Source organism: Haliotis rubra, unplaced genomic scaffold, assembly GCF_003918875.1.
Source record: "Haliotis rubra isolate DU_JTF1 unplaced genomic scaffold, ASM391887v1 Scf151, whole genome shotgun sequence".
NCBI lineage: Eukaryota > Metazoa > Mollusca > Gastropoda > Lepetellida > Haliotidae > Haliotis > Haliotis rubra.
Genome location: NW_025765459.1, coordinates 912018 through 932845, shown reverse-complemented (window position 1 = coordinate 932845; position 20828 = coordinate 912018). Strand labels below are relative to the sequence as shown.

Below are 20828 nucleotides of genomic sequence, written 5' to 3'. Positions count from 1 at the left end.
AAAAAAAGAGAAGGTTTTTTCCAACCTGGCAAAATTCGTGAAGCTTTGACAAGGCTCATTTGGTATCGACACCCCAAGACGCATTTAAATTTCAAAATCTCGTTAAATCCAAAGCACTTTGATTAATCGAGCCATCAATATGGTTATTCATATCATGTATTTTTTGCTGTGAAAAATGTTAGTGTTTGAATATCGGTGAATACTTGGTAGCTAGCCTTCTACAATGATGAACATGGGACGTTTCACTGAAGTAGGCCGTGTTTCGCGCAGACCCATCTCAACACATGTAGCCGTCATTAGATTAAGTGCATTTCAGGAAATGGACGTGCACACTCTTTTACCACGTGTATATTGGCACGAAAAGTAATCGTAGTTTTAGCGCTCATGGTTAGAAATAACCCCTCATTTTAGATCGGAAAAATTAGTTCAAACTTCATTGGAATTCCAACTCTGTTGAAAGAACTCGCCAAACCGATGAAAACATCACTGGATACCATTTCTGAATAATTACATTTGCACTTTTTACAGCAACTTGTATGGCAGACCAGCTGGGCCACTGAACATCCCGTTGTTCCGAGAATGAAATTTGGTTGATAAAGTCCTTACTTTTTCAAGGCTGCTTTCGTTACAAGAAGTCTGGCTTATACGTAACGATAGCGTGTAATCATGTGAACCTTAAATTTGGCAATCCTTTGTCATTCTTGTTCGAATAAGTTATTTATTGTCTAACATGTCAAAACGGACCTGTATACAAAATTAAGACTTGTTCACAAATTAAAACTACAGAAACACGGATATAGGGACATATGGATCATTTAAGGTCCATGGTTCCATACTGTGTTCAGCTTTATGTTAACAAATGTAGCACCGTGTGTTTTCAAATGTCCATACAATAGTAATTCTGCAGAACATATATTTGGAGATATTACCTGTTAGCACTGTCCTTATCACATACATGTATACCTGTACATACAGCTGTGTCGAACTAGAATGTGTCACATTCCCGGATGTCTCGAACTCCTATCAAGCATAATATTAACCTGTTCTCGGTTTTCGGATAGTCACTTTGTTGGATATCTCGAACCCCGGATAACTCGAAGTTTTGATTTCAAGCTCCCACAAGTTAAATACAACATTGATTAACTCTGTGTGTGTGTGTGTGTGTGTGTGTGTTATTGTGTAGTGTGCGTGTGTTTATATCAGGGGTTACACACATACACACGCAGAGAGAGAGGAGGCAAATGGATAGAGGGAGGAGAGTAGAGGAAGAGGGGAGGAAGAACATGATGGAGAATCTGTGTCACCTTTGCAAAACTTCAAGTCAAACCTTGCCTAGAACCTTTGGGGTCCCGAATGTCTCAAACTACGAAGGGTGCATTTTTTCTAATTCATTTTCATGAATAAAGGCTAAGCCGGCATAGTGGCCGAAGTTTGTGCAGAGTAATGTCCCTTGGGCACGCCAGAAACCTGTAATCATGGGTTATAATCCCAGTTCGCCCAAATAAAGGTCCTAGGTTTGTCAGGACCAGGTGTTTGCTCGTGGGTTCCACCAAAATGGTAAAACATCTAAGACCCAGATTATTGTCTCCAACATCAGACTGACTTGTCAAAATAAAAATATTGGTCAAAGTATCAAACCCAACTCACTCACTCACTCACTCACTCACTCACTCACTAACTCACTCACTCACTCACTCACTCACTCACTCACTCACTCACTCACTCACTCACTCACTCACTCACTCACTCACTCACTCACTCATTCACTCACTCACTCAGGCATAAAATCGGTATCACGCTAGTGAGTAAGTGAGTTTAGTTTCACTCCGCTTTTAGCAATATTCAAGCAACACCATGGCGGGTGACACCAGAAATGGGCTTCACACATTGTACCCATGTGGGGAATCGAACCCGGGCCTTCGGCGAGACCAGCGAACGCTTTAACCACTAGGCTACCCCACCGCCCGTTATCACGTATGTGGTTGGTAGCCGTGGTTCTTGTACTCGTTCGCACTCAATTATAGTGGTTGTTCACTGAGGTACCACGCTGCCATTTACGGATGGTCCAACTCTATAATTACTCCGAGCCGTCCTTTTTCTGTCCCTTTTATGACGAGCGCCAACCACGGTAACAACAAGTACCATCTTTAAGACCTTTCGGAATCCAACCATCGTCTTTCCCTCTCCGGGCAGAAGTTGTAGGCACTAGACCACGGAGCAGGTCATACATGTACCTCTCGAAGCTCGGATAAGTCGATTATTATGTTAACTGCTTCTAATAGATCCCACAGTGATCAATAAGAATGAGGATATATTTGCCAAAGTCATAAGAAATAACAGCAAAAACCATCAATTGAAGGACCAGGAACCGAAAAGACACGATTTTAATCCATTTAATTCCAGTGACAGATATGTATTGATTGAAGGATGTTTGTTAGGGGTAAAATATCCATTTTATCATCATGTTTGGAAGCGACATAGCCGTTCGATAACTACGCTACGTGACTTCAGAGATTATTTTCTTCATTTCGCTTTCATTTTTTTTAAGAGCTTTATGTGAATCTTAGAATATATGAGTAAATCTCCAATTCCTGACTTCTGCAACTGCAGGAAGATTCTTGAAAATGGTGTGAAGCACCATTGGTTAAGTCATGAAGCTTTGTAAATATGTTTTATGGACAGGATATTTTATTCAAGACCTTTCACTCAAATATAGGTGTGGCGTGAAGACTGCTGAACACATCAATAATATCAATAACATTATTGATGAAAACAGGTTGTTATTTTTCATTTCAAATATTGGACGCACGCTCCGAGGAAACTGTCGCTCTGTTTTTAATGCCGTTTTTGTGGATATAAATCGTGTTACAGAACATAGCTGTGTTTGAAGTCAGTTGTTTTTGTGTTTTATCTAAATTTATTGTTCGATTCAATGTTATATGTGACAGTATCGTCATCCAATGACGTATGCTTACTCTGTTTGTTACTTACGTAGGGGTGGGGAGTTAGTCAGTCTTATTTATCTAATCAAACAGTAGATACCGAAAAACATGGTTGTGTCGAATTTGATACTTCGAGTTATCCGATGTTCGACACAACAGATGACTAAATACGGAATACGCAGGGATCAAGCTTTTAGTTCGAGAAAGGTAGATTCGACACATCAAAATTCGACAGAACGAGGTTTGACTGCACGAATGAACTGTTTATTCCAGTCAGTTTCAAAACTATGGAATTCGAGAAGGGACATTGTCGCGTGTCGCGTTTTGGTTAATTTTGCCTCATTTTGCTTGTATTTGAGAGGGCGACAACGCGACAATATCCCTTCCAGGATTCCATACAAAACAAACATTTTCCTTAAACACTGTCCTTTAACGATCCCAACGGAAAATCACAACATTAAAACGCCGAATCAAGGTCGTGTTTTTTCAGGTGAACAATTGACCTGCCTTTGCGTGTGTTTGTGACGGGTAGGACGGCGAGGCTGGAGAGGTTCACGTTTTCGAGAACACCTGAAATTAATGCTATTTGCTAGTGAACTATAACAACGGGCTTTTGAAATAATCGGACTTGGACATGGACAATGGACTCTGCTTTCAGTAGAAATTTCGTATAATTATAGAAAATGTTTTGTTGGTAAAAATTGGTGAAGGATATTGATTATCGTGTTGAGACGCCTGCGGTCAAACAGTGAAATATGATTATCTTGAGTTTAAGGAATGTCGTGACTGTACAACATAAGTTTTACAATGTTACATTTGAAGTTATAGCTGAAAACGGTTTTGGAATGTAACACTTATTCATTTTTCATCATTACGTAACATATCTTAAGAAATGTGCTTACAACATCGTATGTTAACTTAAGAATAGTTAGACTTGTCTATTACGAATCGTTTTGCTTATAAATCAACCCTACTGACGTTACACGTGTGCTTGTGAAATACTGGATGTGCTTTGAATAGCCCTATTCACTTTATACGCGTGCTTATGAAATACTATATGTGCTATGATTTACCCTACTGACGTTAAACGTGTGCTTATGATATACTGGATGTGCTATGAATAACCCTATTGATTTACACATGTGCTTATGATATACTGGATGTGCTATGATTAACCCTACTGACGTTAAACGTGTGCTTATGATATACTGGATGTGCTATGAATAACCCTATTGATTTACACATGTGCTTATGATATACTGGATGTGCTATGATTTACCCTACTGACGTTACACGTGTGCTTATGAAATACTATATGCGCTATGAATAACCCTATTGACTTTACACATGTGCTTATGATATACTGCATGTGCTATGAATAACCCTATTGACTTTACACGTGTGCTTATGATATAATGGATGTGCTATGAATAACCCTATTGACTTTACACATGTGCTTATGATATACTGGATGTGCTATGAATAACCCTATTGACTTTACACGTGTGCTTATGATATACTGGATGTGCTATGAATAACCCTATTGACTTTACACGTGTGCTTATGAAAATACAGGATGTGTCATAATGAACCTATTGGCCATGCCCTGAGACGTGTACACCTACTAGATGTGCCGTGATTAAGCATCTGAAGATTTAGGGTTGTATGTTTCAGGTGTTTGATGCCTTCATCGTCATCGTGTCTTTTGTCGTGGATCTGGTGTTCCTCAATCGCCTCCCCAACTACAAGATCCAGGACTTCGTCTTCATCCTGGCCTTCCTCCTGCCTTGGAGGGTTATACGAGTTGTCAACAGTAAGTAGACATTACGAGTTGTCAACTGTATGTAGACATTACGAGTTGTCAACAGTATGTAGACATTACGAGTTGTCAACTGTATGTAGACATTACGAGTTGTCAACAGTAAGTGGACATTACGAGTTGTCACCAGTAAGTAAGCATTATGAGTTCTCAACTGTATGTAGACATTACGAGTTGTCAACAGTAAGTGGACATTACGAGTTGTCACCAGTAAGTAAGCATTATGAGTTGTGAACAGTATGTAGACATTACGAGTTGTCAACAATAAGTGGACATTACGAGTTGTCAACTGTATGTAGACATTACGAGTTGTCACCAGTAAGTAGACATTACGAGTTGTCAACAGTAAGTAGACATTACGAGTTGTCAACAGTAAGTGGACATTACGAGTTGTCACCAGTAAGTAAGCATTATGAGTTCTCAACTGTATGTAGACATTACGAGTTGTCAACAGTAAGTAGACATTACGAGTTCTCAACTGTATGTAGACATTACGAGTTGTCAACAGTAAGTGGACATTACGAGTTCTCAACTGTATGTAGACATTACGAGTTGTCAACAGTAAGTGGACATTACGAGTTGTCTCCAGTAAGTAAGCATTATGAGTTCTCAACTGTATGTAGACATTACGAGTTGTCAACAGTAAGTGGACATTACGAGTTGTCACCAGTAAGTAAACATTATGAGTTCTCAACTGTATGTAGACATTACGAGTTGTCAACAGTAAGTAGGCATTATGAGTTCTCAACTGTATGTAGACATTACGAGTTGTCACCAGTAAGTAGACATTACGAGTTGTCAACAGTAAGTAGACATTACGAGTTGTCAACAGTAAGTGGACATTACGAGTTGTCACCAGTAAGTAAGCATTATGAGTTCTCAACTGTATGTAGACATTGCGAGTTGTCAACAGTAAGTAGACATTACGAGTTCTCAACTGTATGTAGACATTACGAGTTGTCAACAGTAAGTGGACATTACGAGTTGTCTCCAGTAAGTAAGCATTATGAGATCTCAACTGTATGTAGACATTACGAGTTGTCAACAGTAAGTGGACATTACGAGTTGTCACCAGTAAGTAAACATTATGAGTTCTCAACTGTATGTAGACATTACGAGTTGTCAACAGTAAGTAGGCATTATGAGTTCTCAACTGTATGTAGACATTACGAGTTGTCAACAGTAAGTAGACATTACGAGTTCTCAACTGTATGTAGACATTACCAGTTGTCAACAGTAAGTGGACATTACGAGTTGTCACCAGTAAGTAAACATTATGAGTTGTCAACTGTATGTAGACATTACGAGTTGTCAACAGTAAGTAGGCATTATGAGTTGTCAACAGTAAGTAGACATTACGAGTTGTCAACAGTAAGTAGACATTACGAGTTGTCAACTGTATGTAGACATTACGAGTTGTCAACAGTTAGTAGACATTACGAGTTGTCAGCTGTATGTAGACAATACGAGTTGTCAACAGTATGGGGGCGGTGGGGTAGCCTAGTGGTTAAAGCGTTGGCTCGTCACACCGAAGACCCGGGTTCGATTCCCCACATGGGCACAATGTGTTAAGCCCATTTCCGGTGTCCCCCGCCGTGATATTGCTGGAATATTGCTAAAAGCGGCGTAAAACTAAACTCAGTCAGTCAGTCAGTCAGTCAGTCAACAGTATGTAGACATTACGAGTTGCCAACAGTATGTTGACATTATGAGTTGTCAACAGTATGTAGACATTATGAGTTGTCAACAGTAAGTGGACATTACGAGTTGTCAACAGTATGTTGACATTATGAGTTGTCAACAGTAAGTGGACATTACGAGTTGCCAACAGTATGTTGACATTATGAGTTGTCAACAGTATGTAGACATTACGAGTTGTCAACAGTAAGTAGACATTACGAGTTGTCAACAGTAAGTAGACATTATGAGTTGTCAACAGTAAGTGGACATTACGAGTTGTCAACAGTAAGTAGGCATTTTGAGTTGTCATCTGTAAGTAGACATTACCAGTTGTCAACTGTATGTAGACATTATGAGTTGTGAACAGTATGTACACATTACGAGTTGTAAACAGTAAGTAGACATTACCAGTTGTCAACAGTAAGTAGACATTACGAGTTGTCAACAGTAAGTGGACATTACGAGTTGTCAACAGTATGTTGACATTATGAGTTGTCAACAGTAAGTGGACATTACGAGTTGCCAACAGTATGTTGACATTATGAGTTGTAAACAGTATGTAGACATTAGGAGTTGTCAACAGTAAGTAGACATTATGAATTGTCAACAGTAAGTGGACATTACGAGTTGGCAACAGTATGTTGACATTATGAGTTGTCAACAGTAAGTAGACATTACGAGTTGTCAACAGTAAGTAGACATTATGAGTTGTCAACAGTAAGTGGACATTACGAGTTGTCACCAGTAAGTAAGCATTATGAGTTCTCAACTGTATGTAGACATTACGAGTTGTCAACAGTAAGTAGGCATTTTGAGTTGTCATCTGTATGTAGACATTACCAGTTGTCAACAGTATGTAGACATTACGAGTTGTCAACAGTAAGTAGACATTACGAGTTGTCAACAGTAAGTAGACATTACGAGTTGTCAACAGTAAGTAGACATTATGAGTTGTCAACAGTAAGTGGACATTACGAGTTGTCACCAGTAAGTAGACATTACGAGTTGTCAACAGTAAGTGGACATTACGAGTTGTCACCAGTAAGTAGGCATTTTGAGTTGTCATCTGTATGTAGACATTACCAGTTGTCAACAGTATGTAGACATTACGAGTTGTCAACAGTAAGTAGACATTACCAGTTGTCAACAGTAAGTAGACATTACGAGTTGTCAACAGTAAGTAGACATTATGAGTTGTCAACAGTAAGTGGACATTACCAGTTGTCAACAGTATGTAGACATTACCAGTTGTCAACAGTATGTAGACATTACGAGTTGTCAACTGTAAGCAGACATTACGAGTTGAAAACACAAAACGCAACCAGTACTATAACGTATGCTCGTGCAACAAATAGCAAGTAAGATTAAATGAAGGTATATATAATTCCAGTTACACATTTGGGAGTCGAAATGTTTTATTCTACCATGAATCAAGAAAATACTAGATTCTGATTGGTTGTTCAGAAAAATCAGACGGCATCAATTGTGGATTGACGCTCATCTGATTGTAAGGCCGCTTTACCGCGCATTAACAAATCGTATTGTGAGAACTACTTCCGTTTGACCATAATGATGGCGGATCATAACAACAACTCCATGGATTTTGACGCTGACTTTCGAATTTTCCACATAGGCAATTGGAAATTTTTGGATTAAAAATGCGTTTGATTTCATTGCGCTTCACTGCGCACGTATAGAACACTGCCGCACTACTTCAGCTTGACCACCAACATGACTAATATCAACACAACAGACGTGATGGAAATGCTGATAAAACATTTATTTAAACTCGAAAAATACAATTATATGATTTCCCCCACACAATTATGAGGGAACCTCACTATCATATTACCTTCTATTATAAAAATATTCAAACTCAATTACAATACACAGCCCCAAACATAAACAAAACAATATCTAACATATAAATCAGAAAGCCTTGTAAAAATACATCCCTATCTATGCAAAATATGCAGCAAAACATTAGTAAACATTTACCTACCTGGTAAATGGTATATTTAATTCCGTTTAGAATGGGAAATTTCAAGATAGATTTAACGGTCTGGCGAAACACCACATTTATGCCACTCATAGTCATACTCCATCATATCCGTTGGCGTTGTATCGTTCACAAAATAATTCTGCTCTCTGCCAGCTTCCTGCAAGGTTGTCACTGTAATGTTCATCTACTTTGGAAAACGCTTGGACACAGCCCAGTCCCAAACGACGAAAACAAAGTTCCAAGGAATCACAAGTTAGTCGCATGTACACTAAGCAGCAGCACTGTCACTCTGTTGTCCCATGCCGGGGTGGAGGCAGTACGTGAAATCATGTTCGGCTGGTCATAAAAATCAACAGTCTTTGATGAGTTACAGGTAGTAGGTTGATCAGGAAAGGATCTATTCTTCGATTCTGCAGGGTTCAGATTCGACAGTCAGTCAAGTATTATCCACTGTCACTTCAAATTTCAACCTTTCGCAAAATGTAAACACTGGCTCGTCCGCCATTTCAAACTGTTGCGTAACTGTCTACTTCGAAGAAAATATGGTAGGTCAGACGATTCCATTATAGTGTGGCCAGGGGGCTACAGTTTCACGGCACACAAAACAATAGGCTGATTTTAGTCGTGTGGAGATGGGATGAAAAAAACACAAGATCTTGGGTATTACATAATTGCATTGAATAAACAGTAGTTTGATTTCTTTGGACAGAATATTGTTATGTTGTAATGTTAAAAATACGAACGGCACCTACCGCTCCCTTCACAGACGAGTTCAATTCACCTCTCGTCCCATGCCGGATTACGCAGTGTCTTCCGCAGAGCGAGGAAGTTCGATTTTAAATGGGTCATGGTAGAATGGAGATAACCCTAGTGTGTTTGAAAATCAGAGACATGTTTTACTGAATTGATGGCGACTAAATATTTCAATTGAAACCTCACGCTACGCGTTCGGTTCCAATTGAAATTTAGTCGCCATCAATTCAGTAAAACATGTCTCTGATTTTCAAACACACTAGGGTTATCTCCTAAATACTTTCGATCAGATCGCCCCCTCAACACTGAGTATACAAACCAGACCTAAATCCAACGTGCTACCTCACGTTTTATCAACACAGGTACCTTGCAATAGCATCTAAAATTACATTTCTAAAACTCACGTTTTCATTAGATATAAAGAACCGGAAGTGCCTAAGCGTACATCTTGTCCCGCGGAGTAACTGACATACCGCCATATCATTAGTTGTAATTACATAGCGAAAAGATACTATCCTGTCGACAAAGATGTACGTACAATAAACATTCTAAGCTAATGTTGTTCGTCTTATGTAATGACTACAATACGCCGCCGTTTGGGTAAACCGACTCTGAATTCTGGAATCAAAATAATGGAAACCTGTAAATTTCTCCCGAACGGATTTCTCTCTCCTCACAAAAGCACTACTTCAGATGGATGGGCTAAATTCCGCTTTTAATTACACACGAAACTTGAAGCAAGCTCGTATCTAGGCACATGGACACAAATCAATAGGAAGGTTTTGAAAAAAAAACATCTTCAAGACTTCATTAGTTTGCTTAGCAAACTTTAACGACTTCCCAGAAACGGATCTAGGTTTGATCATAATGCGCGCGCATATTTCAACCAATCATTGACAGCCCACTGCGGCCAAATTTCCTTTTTGGAGGTAGAGGTTTGTGTCGTTTCCCTCTTCGGCCGGTGCAGTGGGATTGTAAAATCAATAACTGAACCAAATAGGTCAGTGATATTGCTTGCCTAAATATTGAAATGCCGCTAAGAAAAGGTTCGGCTTCTACATACCATTCCGAGAACCACGTATAATCGATGAATTCCAGTGTACCACGGCTAAGAAGAGCTTGGAAAGAAGAATTTGTCCGACAAAGTTGAACACGATATTAGACGTCGGCTCATTTGCATACGGCGCCACTCCTAGTCACTGCTCTGATCCCAGTTGCTCATGATGTCAATCACTGGTTTGTGTTGTCCAGACATTATTTACAGGCTGCGGTCATATAGCTGGAATGTTGTTGGGATAGCTTTAAACAATAATACACAAACACACACTTTAGTTCAGGCAATCGGATCTCTCGTCACGCCGAAGACCCGGGTTCGATTTGCACATGGGTACAATGTGTGGAGCTCATTTCTGGTGTCCCGTCGGGATATTGCTGGAATATTGCAAAAAGCGGAGTAAAACTAAACTCAGGTTATAGGCCTCTAAAAGTCTTGTCGTTGCCTGCATAGTTCTTACTTTCGAGGTCGTCATACACGGCTTCACTGAAAAGACCACACCCATGCAATCTTCCTTCCTAGTAGTCATGCAGTAGCATAGTAGTTCAAGAGTTCCCTCGTCATGCCGAAATATAGGGTTCGATTAACCACATGGGTACAATTAGTCTGTCTCACAGTCCCTGAACCACATTATTTTCCCTACTGCCAAGGCCTATCTGCAGTGCTGAAGCCCTAAATAAAGCAAGTCTAGATTTCCTCAGGTTGAGGATCTGTGATCTCCCTGGGGCTCCTTTTCAATTTAAATAGGCTTGTTTGTTACTATCAAAATCATATATATTCAGAGACAAGCCTTAGTCTAGGGTACAATATGTAAGAACCATTTCTGGCGTCCCCCGCCTTGGTATTACACGAATACCGCAAAAAAAACGCCGTAAAACAATACTGATTCATTCACTCACAGGTGCAAAAAGTGTGTCAGTGCGTATGAGGATGATTATGTGGTTAAATTCCATGAACGGCGTTTATACGTGATACACATTAAAAGTGAAAATATATGGATGCTGACCAGGTCATTCACCTAATAGAGGAGTAAGAATATACCTCGAAACGTCGTGTTACTCATAATAAAGAGTGAGTGAGTGAGTATGGTTTGACGCCGCTTTTAGCAATATTTCAGCAATATCAGGGCGGGGGACACCAGAAATGGGCTTCACACATTGCACCCATGTGGGGAATCGAATCCGGGTCTTCAGCATGTCGACGGACGCTTTAACCATTAGGCTACCCCACCGCCCCTCATAATAAAGAAGTTGACATCCAAATATTTTCGCCTTTTAATTTGATTAACTGTTGATTACGCCTATGTCACTATGATTAGACTTGGAACAACGACAGCCCATTGTGTAAAGCCCATTTCTGATGTCCCCTTCTTTTTTATGGGTGGAATATTGCTTAAAATCGGCGTAAAACTAAACTCACTCACTCACTCACACCCCTAGTCACGGTGTGTCTTCGAAATAAGCAGGACCATCTGGTCAGTGTTATCGCTCGTTATGCCGCGAAAATGTTCCATTGTGTTAAAGGGTGGTTGGGTAGCCTAGTGGTTATAGCGTTCGCTCCTCACGCGAAGACCCGAGTTCAATTCCCCACATGGGTACAATGTGTGAAGCCCATTTCTGGTGTCCCTCGCCGTGGTATTGCAGGAATATTGCTAAAAGCTGCGTAAAACTCACCTCACTCACTCACTCACTGCGTGAAAAGATACAGGTATTGAGTGAAGATAAGCCTTGGTGTCCGCTCTCCGATGGCAATGAAACGTCACGCCATGTCAATGTATCATAGTAAATTCAGGTTTTATTATATTTAACTGTCGTTGTTAATTAACGTAACAAGGATGTCATGTTCAGCACATAAACTTCCTTCACTTATGGATTAAAAGATATGTTACCTCTGTGGCCTTCTGAAAAACCGTGGTATGTGTTCATACACCACGTCATTGACGCTACACTGAAAATATCGGTGATTACAAACGGCATTGCTACGTCTTCGTGTGAGAAAACCATTACGTTTGTCATTTTATAAAAAGCAGTATCTGTCAGGTAAAGCTCTTCATGCTGAACTAACGAGGTAATAAACAAAATAATTTAAGACTATCTAATTTGCGAAAGTCGATAGAAAAATCCCTTATGTTAATAAATATTGCAATGACAATTGATTTCTCAGCTAGATATTAAGGTCTTTGATATTTGGTTCGCAAATTATTTTTTCCGAAACAATGCATTCGAAATAAAAACAATAAATGTGATTTTAAAAAATAATCTTTAAAAGTCATTGTCTATGATGAAAAAAACGAAAAGGTGAAGAGGGATTCATTTATGACGAGTGAAAGGATATTTACGTTTTATCTATTTTAATTAGAAGAAGTCGACGAAAAACAAGAGACGTCTTTTAGGAATTTTTGGTTGAAGATCTGTACACAATAAAACACTAAACATGGGATTAAAATACTTCGACAAACATGACATTAAATAAAGATACAACAAAATAAACAAAGACGAATGTAAAACAGATTAAAAAGTACCAAACAAATCCGGATAATAACGATGTATTGGACGCTGTTATAGGTAACCGAGATAGTGTGCAGATTACTCAGCAGAATGGACTTATGTCGAATATATGTCACGTGACAATCACATTAATTAATGATGCGTAAATAAACTAGGGGGCAAAACATATAGTAAAGAAAGAGTATATCAAGTTTGTTTTATGTTATTGAAAATTGGAAATCAAATGGTCTTAAAACATGATTATGTCCATTTAACCATGGCCCATTCCTGTGTTTAAGTAGATCACTGTTTCTGGGTATAGTTTAGTGTAAACGTAAACTGGTTCAATGATTACTGAAGTAAGAAATGAATTTTCAACCACATGACCTATACCATGTTTAAAATGTAAATATAATTATTTTGAAAGAATTTTATTTTTAAATTTTGAAATCAAATTCAGGTTTTTTTTAACATAAATCCAAGAAAAAGTATTCTTTAAGATGCTGACAAAGCTTCATTACTGTTCTTGTTTTATGTAAGAAATCTTTAACTTGGAATCAAACATTTAAAAAAATCCGTGATATTGGTATCCGTGATATTGCTGGAATGTTGCTAAAAGCGGTTAAATAGTGTATAATACCAACACCAACACGAGTACCTGAACACAAAAATGACAGGGAATTGAAACCTCATAACGGGTAGAAGCCTGATCGGACTTGCCGCTTCAAAATTAGAGCCTAAAGGAGCTAGCAAGTCATTCGGATCCACTCGGCTTATTCCGTCACCTGTGGGATCGGGGTATGCTGAATGAGCAGGTCATGTGACTTTTAGGCGTATATGATCTGGTCATTGTGTTTTTTCTTAAAGCGATCATACCGTAGATGATCTAGTGTTGTGGTTTGTGTAAACGTTATCGACTGATGTTGTCTTGTGCTGTTTACGTTTTGTTTACAACTTTTCCTGTTTCGTTTCAGGTTTGGTGGTTGCTGTGAAAGATCACGAGCACTTCCGGTTGAAGCTTGTATATAGCCGGAAGAAGAAAATACAGAATAGTCTGAGGGACACAGAAATAAAACTGCAAATATTTAGGGTGAGGTTTATATAAATATCTGGGGGCGGTGGGGTAGCCTAGTGGTGAAAGCGTTCGCTCGTCAAGCGGACGACCCGGGTTCGATTCCCCACATGGATACAATGTGTGAAGCCCGTTTCTGGTATCCGTGATATTGCTGGATTATTGCTAAAAGCGGAAAACCGTACTAAATCCTAACTTATATGTCTTATTGTCATGGATGGCCGGATTGCAAACTGCCACAAATAGCCGCCACCTCTTGCCATCAAAGATCATAGATGTATACGTCTTTGCAAAGGTTAATATTTAGTCCACAGTATAGATACATAAAAGTAATCGGAACCAATTTCTTGTCAATACTTCTGATGCCCTCCCATATAGACAATTGTCCATGATGTTATTCCATTTGTCCATAGTGTTATTATTCCTTTAAATATTGCACATTAAATCCCATAACCCATGCATCCCTCCTCTCCCGCGAAAAATACCAAATGGTTTATCCTGGGATCGCTCTGTTTATTGCATTTCCAATCTGCGCATTCTTGACCAACTTGTGTCATTCCGGGAGATGCCGAATGCCTTCTTGATACATACGGAAAGATGCGAGTGTCCACGAATACCAGTCGGCGGTTTGTGTAGTAAGGGAGGTAATTCTTTTTTTTCTTTCTGTGGACTGTGCGCTGCATCACAATTTTGACATAGTCGATAATTACATTTTTTTCTTTTGCATAAAACTTGGAAGAATGTTAGTTTTAATAACGCTTCCCTATTAAAGATACATTGTAAACAGCCATAAGCCTCAAAACACCGCAAAAGTTCTGAATGATTGGTATTTCGAAGACATAATGGTTTAATAATAATTTAGTAATATTGGATCAGCATAAAGGGTAAAATCACGCAAGTAACCTTGTTACAGGAACTGAAACGACTGCGAATAGTCCACAGCAGAATACACTTGAATACGCATCATGGAAATCGTTAAAAATACTTCTAATACGGTTGTTTTATTTCTGTCAGTTTCATTACAATAGTTATGTCTCGCAGTTTCTATATCGACAATGTCCTTCGTCCCAATGCTACTAGGCACAATGATGATATATATTTGTGCTATGTCTTTCGTTTCAAATGCAACGTGGCAAAATGATTCTTTATTTATGATATTTCGTGCATTTTCTTTGCAACCGTGTACGACGATGAACTATTTCTTTTGTCTTTCACCCGTGAAGGTCCGGGTTAGAATGAACCTTCAGTAACCCATGCTTGTCGTAAGAGGCGACTAACGGGATCGGGTGGTCAGGCTTGCTGGCTTGGTTGACACATGCCATCGATGCTCATGCTGTTGATGGTCCAGACTCGATTATTTACAGACCGCCGCCATATAGCTGGAATATTGCTGAGTGCGGCGTAAAACTAAACTCACTCACTCTTTTGTCTTTTGTCGATGCAACGTGACGCAAAGATGTGTTATTGCTACCCGTCACATTGCAACGTAACAGTAGGTATTTTGTGCAGTTCATATCTAACCTGGCACAAGTATGATATATTTGTGGTATGTCTTTCGTCAAGATGCAACGTTTCACAACGATGATACAGTTGTGCTGCATCTTTTTAAAAGTCTCAATGCAACGTGGCACATCAATGATAAAGTTGTGCTGCATCTTTCAATCGCAATGCAACTATGCACATCAATGATATATTTGTTCTGCATCTTTCACTCTCAATGCAACTCTGCACATCAATGATATATTTGTTCTGCATCTTTCAATCGCAATGCAACTATGCACATCAATGATATATTTGTTCTGCATCTTTCACTCTCAATGCAACGTGGCACAAGATGATATATTTGTTCTGCATCTTTCACTCTCAATGCAACTCTGCACATCAATGATATATTTGTTCTGCATCTTTCAGTCTAAATGCAACTCTGCACATCAATGATACGTGGCATAATGATGCTATATTTGTTCTGTATCTTTCAGTCTCAATGCAACGTGGCACAGCTATCATATATTTGTTCTGTATCTTTCAGTCTCAATGCAACATATATTTGTTCTGTATCTTTCACTCTCAATGCAACGTGGCACAACGATCATATATTTGTTCTGTATCTTTCAGTCTCAATGCAACGTGGCATAATGATGCTATATTTGTTCTGTATCTTTCAGTCTCAATGCAACGTGGCACAGCTATCATATATTTGTTCTGTATCTTTCAGTCTCAATGCAACGTGGCACAGCGATCATATATTTGTTCTGTATCTTTCAGTCTAAATGCAACGTGACACAGCGATCATATATTTGTTCTGTATCTTTCAGTCTAAATGGAACGTATCACAACGATCATATATTTGTCCTGTATCTTTCAGTCTAAATGCAACGTGGCATAATGATGCTCTATTTGTTCTGTATCTTTCACTCTCAATGCAACGTGACACAACGATCATATATTTGTTCTGTATCTTTCAGTCTCAATGCAACGTGGCACAGCGATCATATATTTGTTCTGCATCTTTCACTCTCAATGCAACGTGGCACAACGATCATATATTTGTTCTGTATCTTTCACTCTCAATGCAACGTGGCACAAGGTTATATATTTGTTCTGTATCTTTCACTCTCAATGCAACGTGGCACAACGATCATATATTTGTTCTGTATCTTTCAGTCTCAATGCAAGTGGCATAATGATGCTATATTTGTTCTGCATCTTTCACTCTTAATGCAACGTGGCACAACGATCATATATTTGTTCTGTATCTTTCAGTCTCAATGCAACGTGGCATAATGATGCTATATTTGTTCTGTATCTTTCAGTCTCAATGCAAGTGGCATAATGATGCTCTATTTGTAATGTATCTTTCAGTCTCAATGCAAGTGGCATAATGATGCTATATTTGTTCTGCATCTTTCACTCTCAATGCAACGTGGCACAACGATCATATATTTGTTCTGTATCTTTCAGTCTCAATGCAACGTGGCATAATGATGCTATATTTGTTCTGTATCTTTCAGTCTCAATGCAAGTGGCATAATGATGCTCTATTTGTTCTGTATCTTTCAGTCTCAATGCAAGTGGCATAATGATGCTATATTTGTTCTGCATCTTTCACTCTCAATGCAACGTGGCACAACGATCATATATTTGTTCTGTATCTTTCAGTCTCAATGCAACGTGGCATAATGATGCTATATTTGTTCTGTATCTTTCAGTCTCAATGCAAGTGGCATAATGATGCTCTATTTGTTCTGTATCTTTCAGTCTCAATGCAAGTGGCATAATGATGCTATATTTGTTCTGTATCTTTCAGTCTCAATGCAACGCTTTACGTAAACTATGCATCACCGAGGGGGTGGATGAGTGGAGGGTGGAACAGCTTCTTCGTATTGACGAATACGTCGTTAGTAAGTACCACTTTATATTCCTTACACCTTATGTCTTAATGTCCTTACTCCTTTTAACTCCTTACTCCGCCTTATGTCGTATGTTCTAACTCCTTATGGTCTTACTCCATGTGTCCTAACTCCTTACGCCCTTGCTCCCTATGTCCTTACTCCTTACGTCCTAAATCCTTATCTTTTACGTCCGTCCTCCTTACGTCCCTATTCCTTTTGTTCTTACTCCTTACGTCCTAACTGCTTATGTCCTAACTCCTTACGTCTTTACGTCCTTACTCTTTACTCATTGACTCCTTAACGGGATGTTAATGTGAAGAATTGTTTCAAAGTTGTCTTTATCAGTTGTACTTTGAGACACGTCATCAGTTCAAAACTTTCGTAACGTATGGAAAATGGTGTAAACACGGCGTAAATGGCTGTTCCGGACACAGAGTGTTTTCTGTTTAAACTAATCCCGAGGAAACGTGTTTTATCTGAGCAATAAGCCGAAAGGAAAATCTGAAACAATATTTATCAACAATATGATGTTCCCAACACTCTTCTCATACATCTTACGAAGCTATCGTAAAATATATCCTGCGGGCGCACTTGTAGTTGAAACAAGGTTCTTCAAAGCATTGTTATTTATCAACACTGTGAAGCCTTGCGGCTTATGCACTTGGTTTCAAGTGCGAGTGAGTGAGTGAGTGAGTGAGTATGGTTTTACGCCGCTTTTAGCAATATTGCAGCAACATCACACCACTTCAAGTAAGAACGTTCTCGATTCAATCCCACAAAAATACAAGTACTATTTGCCTTTTGACACAAAATCAAACGCAATAAATGACTTTGTATTCTAACGTTTATTACGAGGACATATCTCATGAATAGAGGGACATGACCTTGCAGAGAATATGCCCAGGTAACGGGACTTGCTGTAGATTATATATCGAAAAACATGAAAACCTTAAATGAAAATGGAATGACAGTTTTTGAGGTGTATACTACTACTACTACTACTACTACTACTACTACTACTACTACTACTACTACTACTACTACTGCTGCTGCTGCTGCTGCTGCTGCTGCTGCTGTTGATGCTACTACTACTTAACAATATTTCTGCTACTACAACTACCACTTCTAACACAACTACTGTAAAATAATAACACTGCTAATACCAATACTAATACTACTTCCACATCTACTACGTCTAGTACTAAAAATACTGCTACTACTACCACCACCACTACGATTAGTACTAGGGCCGTGAAGGTCCGGGTTAGAATTGATCTTCAGTAACCCATGCTTGTCGTAAGAGGCGAGTGGTGAGGCTCGCTGACTTGGTTGACACATGTCATCTTTTCCCAACTGCGTAGATCGATGCTCATGCTGTTGATCACTGGATTGTCTGGTCCAGATTATCTACAGACCGCCGACATATAGCTGGAATATTGCTGAGCACGGCGTAAAACTCAACTCACTCACTCACTATTAGTACTAACAATTTCCAATAGTATATTGGGTATGCCAGGACTGGACAAGCCCTCTATGCCAAGGATAAACCTGGCTTTACGCTGCAAGGGGCTTTCCACCCTCATGCTTTAGACACACGCTGCTATAAATAATCTTCAGAGTTAAACCCACCTCATACCCGTTAAAACCCGGATTAGAATTGGCCTTCAGCAACCCACGCTTGTCGTAGGAGACGAATAACGGGATGCGGTGGTCAGGCTCGCTGACTTGGTTGACACATGTCTTCTGTTCCAAAATGCGTAGATCGATGCTCTTGCTGTTGATCACTAGATCGTCTAGACTCGATTATTTACAGACCGGCGCCATATAGCTGGAATATTGCTGAGTGCAGCGTTAAATAACAAAAACCAAAGAAACCCTTCTTGCTCAAAATCCTGACAATATATTCTCTTTTTCAGACAAGGCAGGGAAGAGCAAGTGCAAGATTAAGATAGACAATGCCTCTGTGATACTCTTGGATGACCGACGGGACTTTCCGCGGTTATCTCCCCGCCCGTCACTCTCCAATCTCTCGGAGGCGCGCCTGCGCGGTAGCCTCGTTCCCACCATCGAAGAAGAGGATTCCCTCAGCCCAGATAAGTCGGAGATCGAAGAGATAAAGGAATGCAAGGAGAAGAAGGAAAAACCGGGAAAAGAGATGAACGGAATAGGGACAAGTGATGGCAAGTCCAGTGTATAATAAATGCGAAACTCTAGCTACTGCGTGATATAACTGTGAAGGTTGAATCTGCGTCCCTTGATTATCCGGGGGAGTTATTCACACAATGCAATAGATGTGACTCGCCATATTTCAAGACTTCTTTGTGTGTGGACAATCACTCTGGGATCTTTGGGTGCTCAAGTGGATAGACTTTGTCTGGAGCCTTCAGTGAGTGAGAATGGTTTTACGCCGCTTTTCGCAATAGTTTGCAATATCACGGCAGGGGACACCAGAAATGGGCTTCACATATTGTTCCATGTGGGGAATCGAACCCGGGTCGAGCGAACGCTTTAACCACTGCGCTACCCGACTGTCCTGGAGCCTTCAGAAACCGGCTGGAAGATTCACGCGTTGATGGGGATTTGAGGATTATCTTCGTGGTGGCGATAGCGAAGAATGTGCGTGGACAACTGCTTATGTTCAAAGTCGCAGTTCTTGGAGTGAATGGAATCGAATTGCTGCACTTTGGATTCAACCTTCCTGAGCTATGGTGTTGTGTTGGAGAAGGCCAGTATGGACAAGACGGATACCGGATGTTATTGTGTAAAACACGAGATCAACACCACTGGATAAAGTACATTTCATCTCGACATGTCTATGTGACGTCATAGGTGACGTCATAGTGACATCATGACTCGACGATATCATCCTTTGCTATTCTCACTGTGTGTTTTTCATACATTAGCACCTTGGATCGTACCTTCAACTGAAATACGACATCCACACATTTATATCAATTGAATATCGCAATTTGTTAGATACGTTATTTATTCATAGTCTATTATCACACCGGTGCACCGCACCTAATGCAGAAATGTGTCTTTCAGCAGTTGTACATATTCATATCAGTCCACTGAACAGTTGAGAGGCTTGGCAGCACGGACTAGTAGTGTGATACAGACGGCTTTTTGCGTTACTTATGTGGTGTCAAAAGTGTAGATATTGCCCGAATGTTCAGGTCTCTCAACGCCATGGAGACTAGGTACCTGAGCTTGGTATATTGCAGTGCATGAGGACACCCCACCGTCTGTATTCCTCCACCCTGTGTGGTTATTGTTATGTTGACACGGCACCCTCGTTGTGCACGACGATCCCATGCAAGGGAGGTAATCCACTTCATCCAAGGGAGACAACCTGTATCGATTTAGTTTGTGTCGGAAATTTCATTGACGTAAATGCCTTTAATGAAGTATGCTATCCTACGAAAGGCTGTGCAAACATTATATTCACGATATTTACGTGTACAGTCTTATTATTCCCCGAGGAATCCCATACAATGTACATTATCTTTAGTCGAGGTTATTGTTAGAGTCCATCTTGTTTGTTAAAACAAATCTGTTTTATTTCCACGTAGTTATATTTTGTACAAGGATCCATAGGAGTAGCAATCTGGATATTCATTGAATACTT

The 20828-nt window shown here is 39.6% G+C and overlaps 1 protein-coding gene across 1 annotated transcript in view; it reads left to right on the top strand.

Moving 5' to 3' along the window:
* Positions 1 to 19628, top strand: part of LOC124270375 — a 154747-nt gene extending 135119 nt beyond the window's left edge. Inside the window, exons 6-9 of the mRNA XM_046705414.1 lie at positions 4617 to 4755; positions 13711 to 13826; positions 17116 to 17209; positions 19117 to 19628. Coding sequence (XP_046561370.1) covers positions 4617 to 4755; positions 13711 to 13826; positions 17116 to 17209; positions 19117 to 19397 — 630 coding nt within the window. The 3' untranslated portion in view covers positions 19398 to 19628. The remainder of the gene's footprint in view (positions 1 to 4616; positions 4756 to 13710; positions 13827 to 17115; positions 17210 to 19116) is intronic.
* Positions 19629 to 20828: the final 1200 nt, after the last annotated feature.